Source organism: Diplodia corticola (assembly GCF_001883845.1).
Source record: "Diplodia corticola strain CBS 112549 chromosome Unknown scaffold56, whole genome shotgun sequence".
Taxonomy (NCBI): Eukaryota; Fungi; Ascomycota; class Dothideomycetes; order Botryosphaeriales; family Botryosphaeriaceae; genus Diplodia; species Diplodia corticola.
The window spans coordinates 32,270-44,700 of record NW_017971535.1 but is presented as its reverse complement, the minus strand read 5'-3'; the positions used below and the strand labels follow the sequence as shown (position 1 = coordinate 44,700).

Genomic DNA, 12,431 nt, shown 5'->3' with positions numbered 1-12,431 from the left:
GCGACCTGTGCCGGCTACCCGATTGTGAGCGAGCTCCGCTTCGCCTCCACCCTCCTCGCTCGGGGTACCGCTCCGCCCGCCCTTCTCCTCGCGCCGCATGCTCTCCCCTCCGACTGCACGCCTCCCCACCGCCCTCGCTCTGCTGCCTTGCAGCCCTCGCCCCCCCTCGCGCGTCGCGCTGCCCGTGTTCCCGCGCCTCGCTGCGACTCGGCCACCTGTGGCGCCGCCCGAGCAGACCGGCGCCTTGCCGAGCATTGCTCCCGTCCCGACTGCGCTTCTCCGCTGAGCCCTGACCCTTAGCCCTACAGCGTTTCCCACGAGCCCCAGCACTCGCCCTCGTCGACGCACCTCCCGCCGCCGGCGCTCCCACCACCCTCTCTCACGCGCGGCGAAGCTGCCCCGTTCCTCGCCATGGACCAAGGCGCCCACCACGACCCGGCCTCGTCGACCGCCACTATGACCGAGCAGCTCAAGCGCAAGCGGAGCCCGTCGCATGATGCCGCTGCGCAAGCTCCTCCCGCGCCGCCGCCCAAGACGGCCAAAACATCCAACCACCTCCAGATCAACTACCTTGCCCGCCAGTACACCGAGGACCTGCCCTTGATCTCCGGCGACGACACGCTGCCCAACACCCTGCAGCTGCTGGGCGAGTACCAGGGCGTGCTCGATCGCCATGAGAGCATGGCCTGCAACCTCGGCGCGCGCCCGCTGGGCCCCATCCTCATCAAGCGCTTCGAGCGCCTGTTCGACGGCCCGCCCAAGGTGCTCAAGTCGCATGGCAAGGACCCTGCCCACGTCACCTGGCTCGACGTCGTCGAGTTTGCGCGCAACAAGCCCGAGCAGTTCACGCTCGCCCAGATGAGCGAGGGAGTGCGCGTCTGCCAATTCTACACCAAGCAATGCCGCGTACAGATCAGCGAGGAGGACTTTGTGTTGATCAGCAGCGGCATTCCGCAGAAAATGATCCCGCCCCAGCCAATTATCGAGGATGAGGAGAAGGAGCTTGGCACACTGGAGATTCTGGAGAAAAACCTCGGACAGATATGCCAGCTAGCAGACCAAGGTCCGTCGCCAGCGCTGTTGCCCGTCCCTGATTGCAGCTAACCCCGTCGCGCAGTTGCCGCACGCACCCGCCAATTGAACCACCGTCTGAAAGGCCGCAAACAGGCCATCCTCGACCGCCGAGCCACAAACAGCCCCGCCGCCGTCCGCGCGTCCAGCCCTTCCAATGTCGCCCTCATGAACGGACTCGGCCCAAACGCGAATGCCACCCTGGCTGCTCTGTCCAAATCGCCCTCGGGAGGCTTCGTTGCAGTCAATTCGCGGCCGCCCGTCGAGCATGACTCGACTCGGAACGGCGCGTCTTCTGCCACTCACAGCGAGCTCATGAACAAATTCTCGACCATCAATAATCGCAGCAGGACGCATGGCTCGAATGGCGACCAGATCCGCCGCGGCTCCAGTGCTAGCCAATACTCGGCCGGCGGATCGGCTTCGGGGAGCAAACCGAACGCCCGCCCACCCGCCAACACCTCTGGCGGCCCAAACGGTCTTCCGTATAGCGACAGCGAATACGCTCAACTCCTCCTTTCCACCACGTCTCCGGTTCCCATTCCGAGCACGCCTTCGCAACTCCTGCCCTCGCACGGCGCGCGACCGGGTTCTCAGCACCCTCCGACCGCGGAGAAGGACGATGGCGGCCCCTTCAAGGCCGAGATGGTTGCCCGGATGGAAGGGCTCTCGAAAGGGGAGAGAATCCTGCCGCCGTGTGACCGTTGTCGAAGACTTCACATGGACTGTTTGAAGAATCTGACGGCTTGCATGGGTTGCACCAAGAAGCACGCGAAGTGCTCCTGGAAGGAAGTGCGGGAGCCGGAACTCCGCATGACCCAACCCCCTCCCGAAGGCGAGGCGACCCACTCGGACATCGAAATGGGAGGCTACCCCGGCGGCATGATGAGACAAAACCTCGCGAGCCCGGCCTCGGCCTCGCCCTCCGCATCAGTCGGCTCCGTCGGCGGCGGCGGCCACACCACGGAAGCCAGGGCTGGCGGGCCGGACCCGAACGCCGGCCACCTGACGCCCGGGCAGGCCCACGCCGAGCTCCCCAGACAACACGAGGGCCGCCTCTCAATCGGCGGCGGCGGCGCCCCAGAAGCGCGCATGGACGACCGCCCCCCGCGCGAGCCGGAGCATCCCCCACCGCCCACCCACAGCCACGCCCACCACGAGCAGCAGCAGCAGCAACAACAACATCAGCAGGCCCACAGCCACATGCACGATCGGCGCGGCGATGCCGAAGCAGCAGCAGCAGCAGCAGCAGCACATGCAGCACAACATGCAGCGCATCCCGAACGGCACCACCAGGAGCAACCGCCACCACATCAATCGGACCTGCAATCACTCGTCGCATGACAGTAAAAAAAGACGTTTTTGTGTTTTGTTTCTTTTTTCTCTTGTCGATTAAACTTGTGAGTTGCGTTTAAGCGGGCGGGTGGGCATTTTGCGCGGATGGGCGGAGGAGGGAAACGTTTGTTGTTGCAAAAAATCGGAGTCAAAACGGGTTGTCTGTCTGTCTGTCTGTCTGTCTGTCTGTCTGTCTGTGTGTCTCTCTTACGGGGGGCTGGCTGTGTGTGTGTCTGTCTCTCTCACACCGGGGGAAAAGGGGGGCGAGGGCGGGGGGGAATCGAATCGAATCGCCAACGAAACCGAATGGTCATTTGTTTGTTTGTTCTTTTCGTGTCTTATTTCCCGGTTGTTGTTCTTTTTTTTTCAACAACCCATGGCGCGGGACAGTTCCTTGTTGTTGTGTGATTGGTTCAAAGGGTCTTGTGATATATCTTTTTCGGGTACTTTTCTTGGACTTTTTCAAGCGACAAATTCCCCCCACCCCAACCGGATCTCTCTTCAATCGACTTTTTTTTTTTTGGTTCTGGTTTTTGGATGCCCCGAATGAACTGGTTGTCTTTTTTTTTTTTTTTCTAAGGGGGAGATGGAACTCTGTTCCGCTTTCTCTAGCAGCACGCACAACCCCTTCTTCTTCTTGGGATCTTCGGTGTGGCGATTGGTCTGACTGATGGCAGGCGGTCGGCCGCTTTAAACAAGCAATGTCACTCACTTACTGTGCCATGCTTCCGTTCTGTTTTTTATTTTTTTTGGCTTGTGTGTACGTACGTCCGTCATGTTCCTCCAGGATGGTTCTTGTTTTTTTTTTTACCCTCTCGCTCCCGTAGTTGGCCTTGGACTAAGCTGGGCTGGACCCGATGGGGGGGTTTTCATGTTAGGTCAACTCAGTCCCCGATGTTTTTTCCCCAATCGTTGTTCGTTTCGTTCCTCCTCCCTCAAGGTAGTGGTAGTAGTAGTAGTAGTCGTAGTCGTAGTAGTAGTGGCAGTTGTGACAAGTGAAAGAAATGAATTAAAGCCAGATGAAATGGCTTTCTGCCCATGGTCTCTCTCTCTCACTCTCTCACTCTCTCACTCTTTCTGTCTTTGTTATGGTTTGCCGTATTTCCCTGCTGGGAAATATAAAAAAGCAGCTTGCCACTGCTTTTAGTCCCCCGTCACTTCGTAGCTCTTGCGGCTTGTAAGAAGAGCAACGTCTGGATGGATGGATGGATGCATTGCATTAGCGACGGGCGTTAGTCTCTGCATGTGATTCGGGGAGGGACTTTATGACTCGGTCATTTTGGGGGCGAAAAGGGAAGGAAGGATACATGGTGCGCGTGGTGCAACAGCCCATCCTCCCCCCTTTTTTCCCGTGTAGCGACTCGTTCGTTCTATGCGCGGAGCCGGTTGTTCGTGAGGCTTTGTTTGGAGATTCTCGCACGTTTTTTTGATAAATTTATTTTTTTGCTCTAAATCTACATGATATCGGCGCTTGGCCAGCAGCTTCCAACAGTCCAGCAAGGAAGAAGAGTGCACTGTGTCCAGGAACCCCAAAGGGGCGAGGTGTTCGTGTCATTATTCTTTCATCACCATCATCCACCGTGATCGTGTTGATGACGAGGGGGGATGAAGATCAGCAGCAGCGTTTGAGGCCCAAAAGTCGAACGATTCTCGGGTGGAACAAGCCGCCGCGGCCGCGGCCTTTTTGGACCCTTTTTATTTTTACGACCGTCAGACGCGAAATTGGCTACCTGGTGGTCCTGTCCTGAGTCTCCATTTGATGGCCCCTCGTATTGACCGGTTGCCGTTCCGCCAGCAACGCGACAGATCAGCGCATTATTATTGCCGCGGCGCGCAGCACAAACGAAACTCGGAATTGGTTGCCGCGCATAGCGACCAACAAGCGACAAGCGACCAGACAACAAGCTCTCGCGTGTGCAAGGGAGGGGGGAGGGGAGAGGGGCGAAAGCGTTTTCGTGCAAGGACCAAGGCTTGTCGCGAACAAGCCTTGTGGCCCTTTTCCGGCTTTCCGGGGGGTGGATTTCGCAGTCTCCGCGCCACTGATTCGTTGCCGCTTTGCGCCGCCGCCGCCGCCGCCGTGTACATAGTGCCCATACCTAGTGCTGATGCCAGAGAGTGACCATTGCGTCCTTTTGGTTTTCCGTCGTCCGGAACTCCCCCCTCCCCTCCCCTCCCACCAGACAAAAAAAGAAGCCCGTTGCCGTGCGACGTTCGTTGGGGGGAAACAGGTGAAGGGGGAAATGCTGCGCGCGGGGCGCGCAAAAAAGGCGAAGGGATGATCATCCGCAGACCAGATTAATAAGGATACTACCTATGTACCAGTCGAGTCATATGATGGCCGGCGGCAGCCGCCCACCCGCCCAACGTCCAATCTGGCGGAGCTGGAGCTGGCGGCGATCCGTGATGATGATGATGAATGGTGGGCCCGCCCGTCCGTCCGTCACAGGGCAGAGCAGCATCTTCACCGGGGGGGGGGGGGGAGGGGGCCGGGCGTGCGGACGTGCGGGCGCGGGCGCTGGCGCGGGCGGGAATAAGGCTGCACGCCCGAGCGGCGGGCGGCGCGGTTTCTTCCACCCTGCCCTGTTTTTTGTTTGGGTGGGAAGTAGTGTGCGCGGCGGAACGCGCGTCTCGCCCTTTTCACGCCTGCCTCATGGGTCGCGCGCTGCGGAGATTGGCATCGCTGCAGAGTGCAACAGCGATACCCTCCTTCCTCCTTTTGCCCCGAGCGCGCGGAGCCGCTGCGGCGGCGGTCGAGGTTGGTGTGTGAAGGCGGTGCGGAGTTAGAGTGGTGGAGGGCGGATGCGGATGCGGGGGTTTCTGTGCCGACGTACGGCGAAGCTGCGAGGGTTCGGGTTGCGGCTTTGGGCCTAGTCGATGGGTGCCAGACGTCCGGCCACACATGCACCTTTGGACGAGGTATGCAGTAGGTGATCTGTGTTTGGCCATGAGCCTGGCGGTGCGGCAATGCTGACGAACGTTGGTGGATACTCGTCCCTCCGAAACAGCGCTCGTGATTGAAGTTGATTGAGTCGTCAAGAAAACCTGTTAAATCCGACTCTTGGCCTATCCTTCCTTGTAATATCAGAGGTGACGTTCTCTTAAGCTCTGGGGTGTATGCGCATGCAGTTCCGTTTCTTCCCGTTTCAAGAACAACAACTACAACAACAACACCGATTCTGCGACTTGCTCCTTTATTGTTATCGTTTATGTAGGCATATCTGCCTGAAACTGCTCACATAGAAGGGAGTTCTGTAAGTTGGTTTATTTCCCAATCTGACGTGCTGTGGCCCAGAAGGAAAGATGCCGTGATGATGTGGAAAACAGGAAGGTAGTGGTGAACAACCAATGCCTGCGAACGACGCTGTTGAACGACCCAGCCCGGTGAGGTGAGATGCCCCTTCATCTTGTACGCCGAAGCCGGGTGCTCTGTCACCGCGCATCTGGTCCCAAAAAGGCAAATCTGACACGATGACGGTCAAGCTTGGCAAGCGTGGGCTCCGTGGACTCGGCGGACTCGGCGCTCAGGCAGCAGCTCGGTCAGCAAGGCCAGCAAAGTATCGCGGAACCCGAGAATGCTCGCTCGGTCGACAGAATCCTCAGGCATCAGCAGCGGACGCGTAGCGGGCAGTCGCGGTATTGCCCTCTTCCTCTGTGAGAAGCGGCCACCGGCTGTGGAGACCGGACGGGATGGAAGCCAAGGTAGCGTCGCACAGGCCAAGTGCGTCATGGCTTCCGCTGTGCCGCTGTGCCGCTCTCCTCTCCACCCCCAGCCCGACCGTCGCGCCTCTCCGCTTTGGCCCTGTCCAGCCGAAGACCGGTGCGCCGAGCCCTTCTGCTCATCCCGCCCAACCACTCCCCGATCAACCCTCATGCAGCCTCCGACCTCCCGCCCCTCGACCCGTCCTCAACACCAGGACCGCCCCCGCCCGGCCGAAAGCCAAGCCGAAGGTCCGAGCGGGTTGATTGTCAGCGAGGGTGACGATCCCTCCACTCCGCAAAGTCAACATGCTTAACAACCCTTCCAACCATGCCCATCCTCAAGCGGTCCCTCCACCTCCGCCGGAGCGTGTAATCTGCACCACTCGTCTGTGGCCTATGTGCCCTGACTCAGTCTTGCACAGTCATCCGTATTTGCTTGCTTACTGTGCCCTCACTTCCGATGATGAACCTGAACATGGATGACGAATATATCAAGGTGAGCAAAGCAGGTCATCTCTTCCACAACCTCAATGGCTCTGGCTCTGGTTCTGCTCTGAACCTGCAGAAAAAAGTCGGGTCCATTCTCATGGCACCTTTCCGTCTCAACGAGTACCTCGACCCTGTTGGGCAGACGCTCCAGATGGCAGCCCCGAGTTCCAAGCATATTGGCCCAGCTTCGATACATTCCAGGCCATTCACGTGGAAATGGATCAGCATAGGGAAGAGTATGGTCAACGTCCAAAGTCGAGAAGCACGCTTCGTATACATTCTACCACCCCTTTACGGGAGCAGTAGCCAGTGTAGTTGACCATGTTCATGTCAAGTTCGCTATGGCAACCATCTTCAACATAATCTACTACTTTGTGTGCAACTTTTGGCGCGAGCCCTCCCAGTTCTTCATTTACTTTTTCATCAGCTTCATGTCTATGCTCGTCATGAGCGCAGTGTTTAGATCATGACCGCCCTCACCAAAATGTTGTGGCAAGCTATGGCTCTCGCCGGTGTTCTGGTATTGGCAATCATTATCTGCACCGGGTTCACTTTTCCAGAAACTGAAAGCTGCATGGTTGACTGGTTTTGCTGCATCTGGTGGACCGACCCGGTTTACTACTCTTTTGAGATCCTCATCGCCAGCGAATACCGCGGTCGGGACTTCACTTTCTCGGATTTCGTTCCCAGCTATCCCGTCCTCGAGGGATATCAGTTCATTTGGCTCCGTCCGAGGTGCTGTAGCCCGAGAGAAGACGGTTTATGGAGATGCCTGCACGAGATCGGTGGGACGGACGAGTTCTCCATGCCTTCTGCCTCGCAGTTGTACCACGTCACATACCGCGCTTTCTAGCAATACTGACTGATGCAGTCATCTGCTCCATCGTCGATCGCCGCCGCGTACAACACCGAAACCACGGCTGCCGTGGTGACGCTGCTCTTCTCCATGACGTTCGCCTTCAACGGCGCCATGCAGCCCCCTGCCGCCGCCCTGTCCGGCTTCTGGTCCTTCGTATACAGCGTCTCTCCGCTAACGTACTGGATCACTGGCATCGTCGCAACAGAGCTGCATGAGAGGCCTGTCGTGTGTGCGCATGTGGAAACGAGCGTGATCAACCCCCGGCGGGGACGACGTGAGGGGACTAGAATGCTATATCTGGATGCATGTGTACACTTACATCCACATCCGGATATCTGCTCCACCACCTCCACAAAATATGGCCGTAGGCTAAGCCCTTTCTGCACCCACTATGGCACCGCTCGCTCTGGTTTTTCCCCTCGAAAAAAAAAAGCCTTGAGCATCATATTCACCTCGCCGAGATTCCCGAACACCACCAACAAAAAAACGGGGACCCCGCGAGTCGTGAGGCCCAAGAAGCCGTGTCCTTCGCAGCAGTCAGCTGGAAGGACCCGTTCGACAGCAAGCATGAGTCCCCTTCGCCTACAAGCCGGAGATAAAGTCTTTGTCCGGCTTAACCAATCGCAGGGGACAGGCCAACTGGAAGCTCCCATTTCCAAAGGATTAGGAACCCGGCCTACGAGCTGAACCTCCCCCCCGCCCCCGGCGAATTGGGAGGATCCACCCGGTGATCGCATGAGTGGCCCATCTTGGGTGACCCGCTCCGAGGGACAAGGAGTACCCTCCATGGTTCGGAACCAGCTGGTCTGTTAGGTCGCCGAGTGGCCGGACGCAGAGAGAGGATCCACCCGCTGTGGAATCTTCAACCTCTTAGACCGTAGGGATTGTGCGGGAAGTCCATGGGGACTGATCGAAGTTTCCCCAACGCGCTTATATGGTGGATCAAGTGAAACGGTCAACGTACATACTGCCGGGGAGGGAGGGGGCGCGGGTGGGAGAGATTGTCCGATCGTATTTTCCCTGCTGTGTAACGACGCCGCATGCAAGGTAAGCACCACCGAAGAGAAGGGGAAAAAAAAAAGGAGGTGGGAAAGTGGCGACTGCGTTGGAGGCTTGACCGGTCAGCCCAGCAAAAACACACACATGTCCAATGGATTTTTTGCAACATACGGTGTCCTTGACCGGTGCGTTAACGAGATACGATATCGCAGCAGCCGGTCATGCTTGCATTGACCGGTCAAGCTGCACCTTGAAGGAGACAGTACGGATCCACCCGTTTTGTTGCATATCGGAGACATTTCGAACTTCCGGAAACCTCGGGAGGAAGAGGGGGCAGTCGTAATAGGGACAATGATGTATTGCCCCAAGTGCAGGTGACAAAGGGACACTGATTCCGCAACCGGAGCTTTTTTACGAGTTCAAGCATGTCGCTGGACGGAAGCGGGCATTGGGGATGAAAGGCTTTATTGCGATATTCTCCGTCTCTTGTATTACATAGTAAACGCCTGCGGTGTGTGATGAGCCAGGCTGAGGGTGCCGTTTCCGCAATGATAGTGATATCATCAAAGCAGTGCGGGCGAACTGGGGATTTAGCAGTCTATATTGAACGGCACACAGAGAAAAAAAAAACGGATGCTAAGGCCAACATACTCATAAGGGGATGTCTTGTGAAAAAGAAAAAGAAAAAGAAGTTGGAAGGCAGAAAGAAACATGAGTTTCCTTGAATTTCAAGCACGAAGCAAAGGGCGAGGGAATCGATAGAACTGGAAACTGCGTGTTTGGGATTCCGCGACAAAGCAACGACGGGGCCGCTTGATTCTCGCTCTCTTCCCTCCATCTACTACCGATACACAGAATAGATCTCGTTGCCAGATAATGTGAAAGGTAGGGTACATTGAACAAACGTCCAAGTACCGGCCGACTAAAATGTTGTTATCGGGAAAGCTGGGACAGCAGAGGACACCAAAGAAAAAAGGAAGCAAAAGTAATCCCGAAAAAAGCTGAACCGGCCAATACCTATAAATTTGCCCCCGCTTACCAACCGTTTCATGCTGCTCATCAAACCATAACATCACAAATCACATCCAAGAAAACAAAAAAAGACGTCTCCGGGTAATAGAGCATTGCCCGTCTCCCGCTGCACCCATCCATCTCCATGAGTGATCTTCGCGTTTTCCGGAACACCATTTCCCAAAAGATCCAATCAATCCTTCAAAAGCTCAATCCCATTACTTCTTCCAGTGAAAACCCTATTCTTTTCTTTTCTAGAACCAGTAGCTTCCGCCATGATGACTGATGACAAACTCGCAGCCCAGGGGCTTCCCGGCATCCGCGAGATTTCGCTCGTGGTTTTCGAGCTCGACCAAGATCCTGTCACCCACCGGCGGACCGTCCATGAGCGTATCTTTGACGTGAATGACGACCACCTGGAGGCCCTTCAGCGGCGCGTGTTCCCTTTGTTGGCGTTGGGCTTGTTGAAGCTGCTGTTGTTGTTGCTGTTGTTGTTCCCCATCCGCGGCTTGGGGGTCGAGAACTGCGGGTGCGGCGGCATAAGAAGTGACCGAGAGCGACGGGGGAGCCTGCTGCTGGAGGAGGGTTTGCTGCTGCTGCATTGCGTGCGAAGCGCCGTTGGCGACGGGTGTTTCTGGGCCTGGCGTGGGCGTTGGACTGCCCGAGGGCGTGGGCGTGTCCATGTAGTCGCGCATTATCCTCTCGCCAGGAGATAGGAGAGCAATGGAATTGGTGCGTGAACTGGATCCAGGTGCGTATTCATTGATTGAAGTGGCTGCCGAGGTAGGAGCGGATGTTGCTGCGACGGCGGATGTGCGGGAATGTTGTCGTGACCGGCTACGTCGGCGAATGTAATAGTCATCGTCGGTGCCGGAAAGGAAACCATTGGTACTGCTGGTGCTTGTCCGTTTCCTCTTTCGGCCCTTTCGATGTTCTTCCCGCTCGATCTCAAGCTTGTTCTTCGCATCTCTCACCATATCTGCGAGGGTTTCCAGCTCTTTTATCAAATGGCGCGGCGCGAGGTGTCCGAACAATACAGCATCTCCTTGAGTATCGGCATAACTGCACTCAATGAAGACTGCCTTCAAGGTTCCGTTAGCGATCTTTGGTGCTGCTTCGGCCCAAACGTGAGCGGTGCGAGGCGAGAGCGAAAGCATATCAGGCTCGACATCGCCGAAAATAAGGATTTCCCGGGCCGGGGGTGGGCGTGAGGATGACGAATAATGAGTACCCAGCTCAGTGCGAATGAAATAGGCTGAACTGTCAACGACGCATTGCTGCATGCCCATATCCAGTGGCGGCACCGATGTACCAGATGCGCCGGTAAACATGGGCGTTCCGGGTGCCGAAGGTTGCGACACCGAGAGGGATCTTCCATCTGCCACACCAGGTCCATGCGGTGGAAGCGGTAAACCATTAGGGCCAATCTCCGAGATCTGAACGCTGCTGCCTCTGTGGATGTGTCCGGGTCCCTTCATGCAATTCCCATGGCTGACCTTGAACCCTTTCACACCCAATCCATCACAAACTTCGATGTATCCCCTTCCAGGACCATCTCCAAGAGCATGATGGCCACCTTCAGCTAATCGTTGGAAAGTAACAAATCCTACCCCTCCGTCTTCGTCGGTGAGGTTGGGCCATATGACGTCATTGAAGATGTGGGTTTTGATAGAGTTGACAGTAAACGGCAGAGCAGCTAGACGCTTCGGCTTGGACGTATTATGAAAGGCGGCAGTGTTAATGACAAATCCAGAGAGGTGGTCGAGATGCGGATGTGTGATGAGGTAGGTTGCGACGTGTTCGCGGACTACATGCACGGCGTTTGCGCGTGCTGAAGCGTGCGGAAATGGCAGGCCAGCAAAGGCTCCCGAGCTTAGCGTCGTTATTGTCGGCTGAGGCGAAGCCGATCGCCAAGAGATCTCGGACCCTGCGTCCGAGCTTTCTTGTTGTGATGAGGTATTGGTCGGACTGGGGGAAGTCTCGTTGTCCTCAAAGCGCACGCGTGAAGACGTCGGGGTGTTCTGCACGACCGAGGGGAAATGTTGCTCCAGGATTCTTGTGATGGATGCCAGATGCGTCCCCGCGTCGATGGCCAGAATAGAGTTCCTCGACCATTTCGATGCCGTGGCGCGCACGAGTAGGCCGGTGACGCTATCTTCGTTTGGACCGCCACCGGCTCCCTACATCCACAGATCAGCAGCTGGGCTCAGTGCAGTCGCGACCGCAAGACTTGATCATGCATGGTTCCGCACCCTCGCTGCAAAGCCACGAAGTGTGGCGGCAGTGCTGTCCGAAGATCTGGCCCAAGAGCAAACGAAGGCGAAACTCGACGACCGTGGCGCAATCTCACACTTCAGACCAAGCACTTACCAGACATATCACCTGGATAGCTGCGTCTTTGGGGGGCTGGTCCGCAAATCCATCGTCTTTCTTCATAGGGCCGGCTTCCGCCGGGCGGGTGATGACAGGAGCGTGTCCTCGGCAGTGTTGGGTGTGTCTCGGATGTCCACAGTTGCAGCAGGTACCCTGTAGCCGAGTCCAGTGTCGCGAGGGCCGCCTCCGATCTCGATATGTCCGTCCTGCTAAGATGTGGCGCCGGATGCCGCGACGCACTGGTGGGCTCAGAAGATGACGGCGTTGTGAGAAAGGTGTAAAACAGGCCCTGGCGGCATGGGACTCGAGGGCACAGGATCGGCGAGCGGAAAGGGCGCAGACTTCTTTGTTGGCGGAGAGCGCAAGCGGCCACAGGATTGGTGGCGTGTCGCCGGACGCGGCTGCCCGCGTCGTCGGTGGTGAAAGAGGGGCCCGGGTGCGAAGAGGGGCGGCAGGTGGCCTGGGCAGAAGCTGGTGTTGTGCCGGGTGGCTCTGAGCTGCGGAATGTGCGACAGCGGAACGCGCAGGCGGGAGCGGGAGTGGGTTGTGCGGGACAGCGCCAGTGTGCCAGGCTCTGCAGTCAAGGCGCGGGGAC

At 57.3% G+C, this 12,431-nt stretch overlaps 3 protein-coding genes across 3 annotated transcripts; 2 read left to right on the top strand and 1 right to left on the bottom strand.

The window, feature by feature from the left end:
* Positions 1-411: 411 nt before the first annotated feature.
* BKCO1_5600012 (c6 finger domain protein) lies at positions 412-2,415 on the top strand (the record flags this gene model as incomplete). The annotated part of the gene is made up of 2 exons (XM_020277370.1): positions 412-1,063; positions 1,118-2,415. The coding sequence occupies 2 exons, from the start codon at positions 412-414 to the stop codon at positions 2,413-2,415; spliced, it is 1,950 nt and encodes a 649-aa protein (XP_020127023.1).
* A 4,153-nt stretch (positions 2,416-6,568) lies between these two features.
* BKCO1_5600011 (atp-binding cassette transporter) lies at positions 6,569-8,184 on the top strand (the record flags this gene model as incomplete). The annotated part of the gene is made up of 4 exons (XM_020277369.1): positions 6,569-6,865; positions 7,058-7,426; positions 7,466-7,682; positions 8,081-8,184. The coding sequence occupies 4 exons, from the start codon at positions 6,569-6,571 to the stop codon at positions 8,182-8,184; spliced, it is 987 nt and encodes a 328-aa protein (XP_020127024.1).
* A 1,533-nt stretch (positions 8,185-9,717) lies between these two features.
* BKCO1_5600010 (camp phosphodiesterase class-ii) lies at positions 9,718-11,899 on the bottom strand (the record flags this gene model as incomplete). Its single annotated transcript, XM_020277368.1, has 2 exons — positions 9,718-11,643; positions 11,834-11,899. The coding sequence occupies 2 exons, from the start codon at positions 11,897-11,899 to the stop codon at positions 9,718-9,720; spliced, it is 1,992 nt and encodes a 663-aa protein (XP_020127025.1).
* Positions 11,900-12,431: the final 532 nt, after the last annotated feature.